The following is a 12,745-nucleotide window of genomic DNA, read 5'->3' as shown; positions in this document are numbered from 1 at the left end:
TACATCTTTTGTCGTTTTTATGCAAACGTCTTTTATCATTCTGCTATGATCAGTGGTCTGAGAACAACGATGAGTATATCATCAAAGTTCTCTCATCATTGTTCTATACGGCAGAAAAATGGCGTTCGTCACGCTTTTTGCTAGCATCAGTGAGCTGTAAGATCTTAGAACAAAGATGAGTTAGAAAACGATAATCTTTGCAGAAAGGTGCAAGATCTTATATGTAAGATCTTAGTGCTAAAAACAGGCCTATCATTTGATGCCTTTTTTTGCTCTTTCATAATTAAATAATCGCTTCTGGGGCTAATTGCATCTTGGGCCCTTAAAGGGGCCCCAAAGGTTTTCATTTTTGTAACCACACAAAGAAGTTATAACCTAACCTGCAAAAGACTTGATTAGTTGTTGATTTTAAAATTGTTGGGGCATGATTCAGCTCCGTCGCGTACGTATCTTTTACACTGACAACGGGTAATTATCAAAATAGAGAACTGAACAAAATTTGGTCAATTTGCTAAACAACTATTATAAGGGGTTTTACAGACGATGTCTGCTTCCGGTGGGGTGAATCCCTTCACAGGATTAAATTCTATACCTTAGTGGCAAACCATTTTTCCACTAGTTTGGCCACTTACATCAGACCACCACAATTATTCCAAAGACAATTATAGTCAAGAGAAAAACATTATAACTTACAGTAGTTTTACATATGGTACACATTACGACTATACAATATATTACAAACATTAATATAGCATTTCAGATTTAACGGCATGTGTAACACTGCTACAGCACATCATTTAAACTTATACCTCTAATCAAACACCCCAGTGCAGACACAGATATCTTACGAGCCTATGGTGGAGCTGAAGAATGGCCAACTACTGCGCAAAAAGAAAAGGCACTAAATAGCTTCGCAACTTTTCTTCTTAATTTCTTCACGCTGGACCTCGTATTTTTTAGAGGACATTATAACATGGCGGACATTTTCATATACATTACATACACTGCAATTAGGGGAATCAACCAAATTCCACTTAAAAAAATGGCATTAACTTTTGCGTGGCCATAACTGATTCGAAATATTGTTGTTGCAATTTTACTTTTACTGTGAATCAGGTCCAATGGGGGAGGCTTAAAATCATGTAGATCCAAGATGGTGTTTGAAGCCCTTCTTCGAAAATAAGTTTTCTCATCTTCTGCTGAAGAGGCCTCATAACCTTGAACATATTCACTTATAGATAAATTTGTCTTTGAAATTTCACCATTGCTACTAGCCCATTTAACCATTTTATCAGCTGCCTCATTTCCAGGAATACCTGCATGGGCTGGACCCAGGTCAATTGAACATAAAAGCCATGTTTAGCAAATCACCCAATCACACTTTTCAATATTTATGTCTATTCTCCAAGTCTTGAAAATCCTTTATAAAACAAACACCCAAGAGCCATCTAGCTAATCTAACCTAACCTAATTTATCAATATTTGTCTATTAATATCTTTTTGGTAGATGGCAGTGATTGTATTTAGCTTTCATATATATACTATTTGAAAACATATGGCACCAAAAAGTTTAAGAAGGTTTAGCAATCCTATCGAAGGATAGTTGGGCTTTGAGAATCAATACATCATTATTGTTAATGTTATTTACGGAAGAAGGCGGTGGCAAATTCTACGAGTTTTTCCTATTTTCCAAGACCAGAACTACCACAAATCACCCTTAATAAATTAATGAAACTCAAAACTGAAAGAAATTACAAAAGATAACCTAGTCAAACTCAAAACAAGCAAAAATTAAAACGAGTATTACTGACAACACCCATGTCTTCTCAACACCAGAACACTTGAACTTTCCTAAAAAAAAACAAAAAACAAATAACCGCGTATTGTCAGTTTGATGGAAAATATATAATTTGGGCTATATATTTGCACATCAGAGGGGTTGAGGGTAAAGTATAGCGAGGCTGCACGCAAAATGTGTTAACTATGATTATTCTGCATATTATGAAGTAAGAATCGTTTTCTCTACACCAAAGCTTGTATCCAATTCATGTGAATTTTTACTTACTAGTCTTAGACCCTTTGGCATATTTAAGCTTCGTAACACACGTTCTTAGATATTTTACTGGACTCTATGGACCATACCAACTTTGCCAATCTAACTTTATAAGGCAGCCTGGCTTTTTTATTGGACTAGATGGTAGTAATTTTTTTAATATTTTTGATACATTATGATATATTGACCAAAGCAAGGACGCATGTTAAGAAAACAATTCTTACTTCATAATATGCAAAATAGCCATAGTTAACACATTTTGCATGCAGCGTCACTATACTTTACCCCCCCCCTAGTATGCAAATATATGCCCCAAATTATGTACTTTCAATGCATTCTACCACCCGTAACTTGTTTTTCCTGTTTTTGTTTCGTCACAGTTGATTCAATTTACAGGTACAAGGGTTGAAACAACTGAGACGCATAGATAGCAAATATATAATTTGAGCTATTTATTTGCGAATCAGAGGGGCTGGGGGTAAAGTATAGTGGGACTGCATGCAAAGTGTGTTAACTATGGTTATTTTGCATAGTATGAAGTAAGAATTGTTTTCTTAACATGGCTACTTGTATGATATAGTGTGGTCGATATATCATACAAGTAACATATTATTTGTTTGGGTTATAGGTCTTTTTGTTTGTTAAGTTAATTTATCGTAGACGCATAGAAAATAACGTTTATACGACGTTTTTATTATTGTTTTGCTTTTTGTTGAAACAATGTTTTTTTATTGTTTTGCTTTTTGTTGTTTTATTTAGTTCTTCAAGACTGTAATTGGGTGTGCAGTATGAGCTCTAATGAGGGGGCGTGAAAGTTCCTCTTTTATCGTAAGGTTATAAGTATATTTCAGCCAATAAAACTTGATTTGAAAAGCAAATACACTAATGAGCTTTCTTCCCGCAGCATTGGTCTAGAAAATTTCAACTTTGACTTAAAAAGTGGGTTTTGAGGCAGGGGCGTCCCGAGACTCATTTCACTGGGGGGTGATCTTCATAAATTTTACCGAATCGATACCTGATTTATGCCGGATTTTCTGCAGAAATCAAGAATTTTGCTAAATTTTGGATAATTTTGCAAAATTTCTGCCATAAGTTGGGCGCAAAACCCCTATGCCTTCCCAAGACCAGAACAAAATTTGCACTTCACTGAAAAAATACAAATGAATGTGCATTGTCAGTTTAATTTACATATAATGATATTTAGTATTAAAAATGTTAATATTATTTGATTTATTAAAGTTATAAAAGTAAAAACCTTTAAATTTATTGAGTAAAATACAAATTTTGTTCTGGCCTTGGGAAGGCATAAGGGTTTTGCACCCAATGTATGTTACTTTCCGCTCCTTTTGAGTTTGTCTCGGTTATTTATTGTAATTTCTGTTCGTTTTGGGTGTTTCATTTATTTATCGATGCTGGTTTGTAGTAGTTTCACGCTTGGTAGATTATTTGATTTTATTTTTGCTCATTTTTTGTTTAATGGAGTTCTTTACTTTTCTTTGAAAAACTTATTTTGTGGAAAGTTTTTTTAATTAATGGTATTAAAAGCAAACAGAAACTAAACTCAAAAGCAAGTTTTGTCAAATGAAGGTAAAGAGCGATATTAAAACTGAAAGTGAACATAAATGGTCACATATATGAAGGGGTCTGCCCTCCCCCTTAACTCTCTGTTCTTTATGCGTATGTTTGAATTATTTTTACCACTGCTTCAAGAATGAATGCTCAAGCACAAGGCAATTGGAGTAATATAAATTATTTATAAATTATATAAATTTTATAATATAAATTATATAGATATAAATTATTTTTCGCAATACCGCAAGTATGAAAGAGCTATAGATGTGCGGTTCCTTAAACAATATAAATTTTATGTAGTTATCTTAAAAGGCAGCCGGTAATTTCAAATACTAACAATTACAGATTAACAATATTCTTTGCGCTCATAAGTGCTTCTAAAAAAGGACTATGGAGCTTAAGTGTAAAGGTAGAAAAAAAGGTAAAAATTATGGTACTGAACTTTATAGTCCCTACCGGCGGTGCTGATTTCTGTTTCATGGCTCTTCATCCACGAAGTACAATGGGGGATCGGGAGCTAACCATTCTGTGCTTTTGCGCACCTTTCCTTTTTACCTTCCCCAGATTTCTCCAGGTACACATTTAGAGCTGGGTCGACTCTGGCTGAGCTTACAGAGTCACACCACTGATCCCCGTTTCAATCCAAATAACCAGCAGCAAAAGGACTCGAACGCATGTCCTCCCGGACAAAGGATTACAAGTCTAGTGTGCCTCACATGTGAAATAGTGCCTATTGGGCTAAGTTTTAATGACGTTCTTGAATTGCATTCAAAAGTAGACAGAAATACTGTGAAGATGTAAAAAATAGAATAGCTAAGCCGTAGTGATTTCAGTTGAAAAAAAAGTTTGTAAGAATAGGAAGCTAAGTCTTTCCATTAAGATAAAAATAATGGATCAATAAGGCTGTTTAGCATGGGCAATTCGAAAAACTCACAAAAGGTATGATCAGACATATAAAATTTTTCTGAAGGTTGAAAGAAAATCCTTAAGAAAGGAAATATGTTCAGTCGTAAAGTGGTGGATTTTCTGTTCTGTAGCGCCAATCCCGTCTTCAAATTATATTTCAAAAATAATTATAATAAGAGCGAAATAGCAATAGTTCTAAAAATATAAATCATTATAAAGATTATATCAATGTGAACATGTTTACCAAATGATACTTGTAATTTTGGCTACACTAAATTGCGTTTCTTTACGGGTTGATAAAGATGCATGAATTTGTAGCCAAATACAAGACTGTGTCTAAACTTAGTAAGCCAGAGAAACAATCAAACCTTTGCAACAAAAGCCCTACATCGCCAGACTGATTACGTCTGAGCCATTGCAAAAGGTATCTGGCTGTCTTAATTCAAATTAAGAAATTCAAATCGAATTGCCTATCTTAATTCAAAAGCTGTTTAATCGCAGATGAAACTAAATATGTTGCAATTTCCAGGTATGTTGTAATTGGCTAGCTTCGTTATTTTTAGTAGCCTGATGGATCTTTTCTTATAACCTTTATGATTTTATTATTTTACCAATATGATAGCATCCTTTTGAAAAATAAAAAAAAGCTGTATCAACCTTATATGTGTTGTGTTTATGAAATTTAAGCTCAAAAACCCTTTTGGCCTTTCAGAAACACCTTATAGGAATCATTCCATTCTTCATCAAAATCCTATGCATTTGAATCTACCTGGAGAAACGCTGGAAAATGTTTCCCAGAGGAACTGTCTAAGGAGTTTAAAGTACCCATTAGGTATTTCTAGGGGCGCAACGAGGGGAAGGGGAGGGCGCCCCCCCCCCATCATTTTTGCCATTTGGTAAAATTGTGCCGAAGGCAAAATTTAGCAAAATCGGCCGAAATTTAGCAAAATTCTTGATTTCTGAAGAAAGTTCGGCATAAATTAGGTAGCAATTCGGTAAAATTTTCGAAGAACCCCCCCCTCCCCCCAATAAAATAAGCCTCAGGACGCCCCTGGGTAATTCAACACGAACATGATCAAATACCTAACTTAAATATGTTTAAATATGAAAAATTACTTTTTAATAATTAAAATCGAAAGAGCGACGTTAAAACTTAAAAAGAACAGAAATTATCCTATATTTAAGGGAGACTGTTGCCCTCCTTAGACTGACACTCTTTAATCTAAAGCTCAAGTGATGCTTTCCTGAAATACGCATTTCCTGAAAACCACAATTTTCTAAAAAGAAATTTCGATTGTTTCAAGATTATGAAGTTTTTAGTGAAATACAACATTTTCTTCAGTGTTGCCACGTTGAACCGTGAGACTAAACTTTGGACATAAACATGATCATGTGCTAGACAAACTTACATGTGTTGAACGTGACATTGACCCCATGTTTCTAAAATATTATCGTTGTTACATACTTGCAGCAGGGTCTGTTAAATGAAACACCAATAAGACAAAAAAAGTAGCGTGTACTCAGTTGTGGCTGTCAAAGTAATTTTATTTGTCCCCTTAACTCCTTCCCCAAAAAAATTCCCGAAATTTTCAAATCGATTTGACTGACCGTATATCAAACAATGAGCTATGCGAAAATCTTGTTTGATCTTGATTTCTAGGTCTAAAGTGAAAAACAGATAAGGTAGCTAAACCCTGTTTTTCGGATGATAGGATTGTAAAAATCATGCTTTTTGGCTATCTATGAGAAACCAAACGAATAGAGGCCGTTTTTAAATGTGGTGGAAAGAGGTGCTAAGAAAAAAATTAAAGAAAATTAGAGCTCCCTGCGAGAAGCAGAGCTTTGAGTAGATTAGGGTGAGCAGGATCTTGTCCAGCTACGTTGGCCTCTGGCAAATTGGTGTTGCAATGGATGGTAGTGGTAGTGGTGGAGTTCGTTTCCTCTCCAATCAGTGTCTAGCTTACTTTTGGCTATAGCTCTTTCAATTTGGCTAACGCGAAAACTTTACTTAAGACTAAACATATGAACGATTATGTCACGGAGGTATTCCACTACTAAGAACTTCTTGAATTATTTATGTTTCTCTGTTTTAAGTTTTGACAAAAAATTTAAGCAAAAACTTAGAAGCCATAACACAATAGGTACATGCAGGGATGGAAGTAAGGGGATAAATATATTCCTTTATCCCTTTGAACTTGCTAAAAAATTCTAAATTTACGCTAAAAAAGAGTCCATTTTTGTCCTCCAACTGGACAGTCTCCAGCTGCCCAGAAGGACTGGGTAACTGAAACTAGGAAGTGCCCTCCAAGGAGGTAAGGGCACCCCAATGAGATTAGGACACTCTAAGGAGGTAAGAGGTAAGGGCACTCCAAGAAGGTCAGAGGTAAGGAGGCAAGGGACACAGCAGGTCATTGAACAATTCTTCACTGACTTTGCAAAACAAAATACTGCAGGTGAAATATACCCCCCCCCGATTTTGACATTTCCACTCTCCAGAAGGAAAGACGATAAAATTCTGGAACCTACTTTAAAACGTTCTAAAATGCTTACCTATATCATTCCTAAATGCGATTTGCTTCACTTTAAGCCGCACCTGCCCCCCCCCCCCATTCAACGAACATATAACCCAAACTTGTTGTATTTTCCTTTGCGCAATTCTTTACGTTTTACCACTTGTTTACCGTTAAATTAATAACAACTTAATCAGTTGAACTTAAGGAGTTACACGAACTTGCTCGTTAAACTCTTCATAAAAAAAAATTTGGCCGAAACCAAAATATTGAAACTCTTCTCATTCTTCTTAAAACCTCAACTATCTTTTCTCGTAAAATAAGCCATATTTAATTATGAAAACAGAAGACTCTATAACCTTTTGAAACTCTATCCAAAAGCTGAGTTCCTCGTATATGGTGCATTTCTTATTATTTAAAGGAATTGTGGGTTGAAGCTTATGGCCAGACAGAGCCATTCAAGGGGGGGGGGGGGGCAAGCAAGTCAGCTGTCCCGAGCACCGCAGCTTGGGGGGGGGCACCTAGTTTGATCAAATTTTTCATTTTGATTCGTTTTGGCTTATATTTGAGTCTGGAGAGGGGGCTGAAATTAATTTTCTTGGAGCACCGCCAACCTGAGCCGCTTTTAGGAGCGGCTCTGCGGCCAGAGATTAGGTTCACCTGTGAGACTGGACATCCATTGACCCTGTATAATAATACTTAATTAAAATGGGCTTTTCAAATACTCCATTTTAGCTCGTTACTATTAATACAATTATACTTATATTGTTCGTAAGATATCACAAATTGCTTCAAGCCCACAGCGCCCGTATAGGTAATTTATACGAGTGTAAACGGGCGGTAAATGTCGAGAAAAAAAGTATCAACGCCATCTAACGTTTGGCCCACTCGATGCCTTTTTTATACTCTTTATGAATATAATAATCATTTTTGTCGCAAATGAATTTTACCCCACCCCTATATATATTCCAATTCAGGGAATATATTTGCGAATTAGGGGGGGGGGTGTAAAGTTTATTTCTGATGCAAATGAGAGGTAAGTTTAAACTTTACTCCCCCCCCCCTAATGTGCAATTATATATCCTGAATTGTTATATATAGGGGTGGCCAGGTGGGGGTAAAATTCATTTCCGACAAAAATGATTGTTACATTCATAAAGAGCATAAAAAAAGGCATCGAGTGGTATGTTCACATTATTCGTAAGTCAATAATATGAACTGCGAAATGTTTATCCAGTTTTTTTCGGTAACACGATTTTCCTTCTTACGTTGTTGATGTAGTTCATCTATTTTTGCTATTTTTTCAAGTTCTTAGCCCTCTATTCCCAAACAAAAGTTCTTTATATCTGCATTACTGAAGTATCTCCATAGAAATAGGAAACAAAAATATTATTAAACTAAACAATTTTTTAAAGTCAATTGAACTTATCCCATTCTGAAATGAAAATATAAGCTAATATATTGACCATCACCCTACTGACGTTTCTGGTACTAAAAAACACTTCATATTAAAACTAATTTACTTTATTCATAAAGATAAAACCACAGCCTTAAAAAACTATGAACTGCTGAGATTCAGTCAAGAATAGGCCTATTTAAAACAATAGGTAATAAAAATTCTCAATTTAACTTTTCAGAAAAGTGGTGTCATAAATTGCCGTCCAACAAAATTACAGACCAGAGACGCCACTACATATGATCATTGAAGATGAAATGCATTACGGTGGGACATCGTCCAAACTATTTTTGAGGAGGTGGGGGGTCAATGTTTTGGAACAAAATTTATAAGGATTTTTAAAATTCATCTTCCTTGACTACACAGCCACAATTTTTATTGGCTTCAGGATTTCTCAATTCAGTTTGAAGGGCAAAGGCAAGAAGCCTTCAATATCTGGGTAAAATATATAAAGGCATGTTCATGTATGTAGGCTTAGTATTTTTGTAATAGGCTTATATATTATTCCTGATGAGAACCTGCTAACCAAGGTCGTATTCATAAGGGGGGGGGGGGGGTACGAATTTTCACCCCTCCCCCAAGCCATTTTTTTTATAAGGAAAAACAAATCTTTTTCATCCCCCCCCCCAAAAAAAAAAGAAAGTTAAAATGGATTACGATGCGTTCTGTAGCGTTCTTTTTGTAACTATCTCCCCTCCCAAACAAGTCTTGGACACGCCCTTACTGCTACCATACGTGTAACGCCCCTAATCTTAACAGCACCAACTTTGCGTACAGAAAATTAAATCTCAGCTCTAAATTTCTACAATAAACTAATTTTATACGGAACTACTTTACTAGGAATCTTAGAAGGTACGTAACTATGAATAAGAACATTCACCAATTACAAAATTTGAGAATCACTTTACTATAAAATTGGCTTTCCGAGTTCAAAACTTGCCTACATTCTGTTTTATGCCCATGTTTTGACAACGGATGGCCGAAATACGAAGCTAAATTTAAAAACTTTAGGCGAATTTTCGTCTAAACAAAAACAAAAAAAAGGTAGATTATAACGCTGCTAAATAGTTTCGCATCCCATTTTTTCGTCCATATGGTGAATCAAACAGAAGGATATAAAGATCCGATATAAGTTGTGTGCCATTTCTAGAATCAACGGAATATATATCCACTCTTTAAACATATTTTAGAAGACACTCTTTACTATACCACAATATACATTATGCTTTGTCGTTGTCACGCAAAATGGTCATATGTGCCATTTTCACATTTGAAACAACTGCCAATAATCGATTATTAATCTTTTCTCAAGAGGTTTAATGCCGAGGGGTTTAATTTAACAGAGTTTTAGGAGGTCAATTTAAAGAGCATTAATTTTCTCTAAAGAGGATAATATGGATTAGGATAACCGAAGTGTGATTGAACATACATTGTTCTGCTGATCCTCCCTCTGAGAACCAGTGGCAGATCCAGCGGGCAGGGGGACCCCCCCCCCCCATATTTTTTCTGGTGCCATCATTCATTGTTTTTTTTTCTTTTTAGAATAAATTTGTCAATTTGGTCAATTATTGGCACCTTTGCCATATCTCCCCCCCAAGATTTTTCTCATTGGCGCCCTTGTCACATTGGGCCTCCCCCAAGATTTTGCTCTAGATCTGCCCCTGCTGAGAACGGTATAACAAACAAATTTTGACAATCATCTTCAAGCGAAATTAAACATCTTTGGCCACTAGATTTTAAGCAATCTCTATCTTAAAGTATTTTAAGAAGTTATACCAGGGTATTCACCTATACACCCCGGATGCCGCATCGAGTAAAATTTGATTGAGGTGATCTTCCATATGCATTTTTTCAATTTATACTGAACTCAATAAAATCCCGCGATTAATTTAAAAAGATATTTCCAAACGGTATGACCCATATTTTCGTTTAAACCTAGGAAATACCTATACACATTGCGTAAAATTATAAACCAATTGTAGGGATGACCCCCCCCCCCATGAAAAAAACATAAAACGTTATCGTGTTTGCATTTTTTCGCAAATGTTGTTTTATTATGGATAACTTGTCAAAAACACAAAATGTCGCATTATCAGTCAATTAATAGTTGAGTTCAAAAATTCAGATGGTTCTACGATCAAACTAAAATCGAATTCACAGAAAGACATTTAAAAAATCGTAGAATAAAATACTAAGTGGACGTTCAGACGCTGGATTCTGTCTCAGACTCTGTCCAAGTTTCCCGCTCAGAATGGTTGAAAGTCAAAGGTATTTTCAAAAATAGGAAATTCACAATCATAATTGTCACCTAAATAGGTGTTTTCATTTCTAAAAATGTTGCTCGGTAGTTCCTATTTTCGGTTTTCAACCATTCTAAGCGGAAAACTTGGACGGAGTCTGAGGCGGAATCCAGCGTCTGAACGCCCCATAAGTGATAAACACACTAAAATTCCGAGTCCTAATTGGACAGATATAAATATACTAAATCAGAAATAAATTTTTCGATAAAAATTGAGGCTAATAGTTCCAAATAAACCAGGCATATTTAAAGTCAATCTTTAAGAAAAGAATATCAGTGAAGTCATTCCTAAATTAAAAAACCAATCCAAATACCAAAACAAATTTGTTTGTAAATGCATTAAAGTTTTTTGCTTTAGCAGTTAAAGAAGTATTAAGGAGCAGTTAAAGTAGACCAATTAAGGAGAGGGATGGAGATGTAGAGGGACAATCACTCCTTCTGAATTTTGAAGATTGTCTTTTTGGAATTTTCATAAAAAAAAGCCCCAACCCTTGGATTTCGAAGACCTTCTTTTGCATCTTAAAAAAATATCCTCGTCCCCCTCCCCTATATTTTTTTTTAACTATAACCCCTGATTAAAAGAAGAATGCAAATTAATAAACTATAAAGAATAAACATAATGGACCTCTATTTGGATTGATTTTATGTAAATAGATATCCACGAGATCTTTATTTAGATTCTTTTAAGCCTCAATTTTTCCCTTAATACACCATCTACTAAAACACATGAGCACAAAAAAATGATATGTAAAAAAAAACGAAATAAGGACAATCGTTTTCTAACATTTAGATGATCACCGGCTGGCTATCAATTCAACCTCTCCGTCAGTTTCAGACATGTCAGACGGCTTGCCACGGAATTTGTCATCAAGAAAGCCAGGAACCTGCAAAACAAATTAAATAATTACTAACTTTTAGAACGTTAATCAACGGCCGCATATAATATGATAATTAATTTTACGCGTAAATACTAAATCTATATTACAGGACAAGATACATGAATTAATGGTTGGAATGGCAGGGGGGGGGGATTTATACAGATTTGGGTTCCATATTGGTATTTTTGCCCCTCTGCTCCTCTCATCAGTAAGGCTTTCGACCTTCTGCGGGACACGTACCCCTAAAAGCACCCTCTAGATCCATCTCTAATTCATGAGAAGCAAAAGGGGCAATAATATCATTGACAGAGGTGAACTAAAAACAAGTGAAAAAGATGTCATATAATATATCACACTTAAAACGAACAGAAATCGCTATTAATGAATTAAAGAAATCCTAAAACGTACAGAAAATACAATGAATAATCCACGACACAAATACTATTGATATTCGAGACTAATTGATATTCGAGAAGGGAAAATAGTGTCACTAGCCAGATATTTTCTCTTTTCTTTCGGACCAAGCCGGGAGGGAAGAAAATTGACCCACTGACTTGTTGTTTTTACCATTAGTTTTACAGACTGATATTGCGATTTCTGCACATTCCTACGATTTCTGCAGAAATCTGTAGAAGTTTTCAATTTCAAATAAGAAAAAATACAGGACAACGCGCTGCGACTTCACTAAAAAAAACAACAAATCAAACACATTTGGGGGTAGAGGCGCCCTTCCCCATATGAAACACCTCTGGCCAGGGGTACTATTTAATTAAAACTTAAGGAATGTAGAGGGTTAGTCCATAAAGTAATAAAACTGATTTTCTTCCTCCGCGACTGTACTTTGGAGCTGGCGCGCGGCGACTGGATTCCGTATAGGGCGTTCCTAGCTAACGAACAGGCGGCTGCTCATTTGTTTCCGAGCACCTGGAGAGTCAGGACAGGGATTTTTGCGTGACATGTTTCTGCGAGTGGTGCAAGCCGAAAATGCAGCGTTCATTAGAGCAGAGGTACGCGATTAAATTCTGTGTGTAACTCGGTAAATCTGCGACAGATAAGTTTGATATGATCAAG

The 12,745-nt window shown here is 35.7% G+C and overlaps 1 protein-coding gene across 5 annotated transcripts in view; it reads right to left on the bottom strand.

The window, feature by feature from the left end:
• Positions 1–8,549: 8,549 nt before the first annotated feature.
• Positions 8,550–12,745, bottom strand: part of LOC148956107 (6-phosphofructo-2-kinase/fructose-2,6-bisphosphatase-like) — a 121,768-nt gene continuing 117,572 nt past the window's right edge. For all 5 annotated transcript variants that reach the window (XM_089093742.1, XM_089093665.1, XM_089093594.1 and 2 more), the window contains one exon: positions 8,550–11,680. In XM_089093742.1, coding sequence (XP_088949868.1) covers positions 11,591–11,680 — 90 coding nt within the window. In that variant the 3' untranslated portion in view covers positions 8,550–11,590. The remainder of the gene's footprint in view (positions 11,681–12,745) is intronic.

Source organism: Artemia sp. Qi Xiang Cuo, chromosome 1 (assembly GCF_049724085.1).
Source record: "Artemia sp. Qi Xiang Cuo chromosome 1, ASM4972408v1, whole genome shotgun sequence".
NCBI classification, from domain to species: domain Eukaryota; kingdom Metazoa; phylum Arthropoda; class Branchiopoda; order Anostraca; family Artemiidae; genus Artemia; species Artemia sp. Qi Xiang Cuo.
This window is presented reverse-complemented; position numbering and strand designations above follow the sequence as displayed.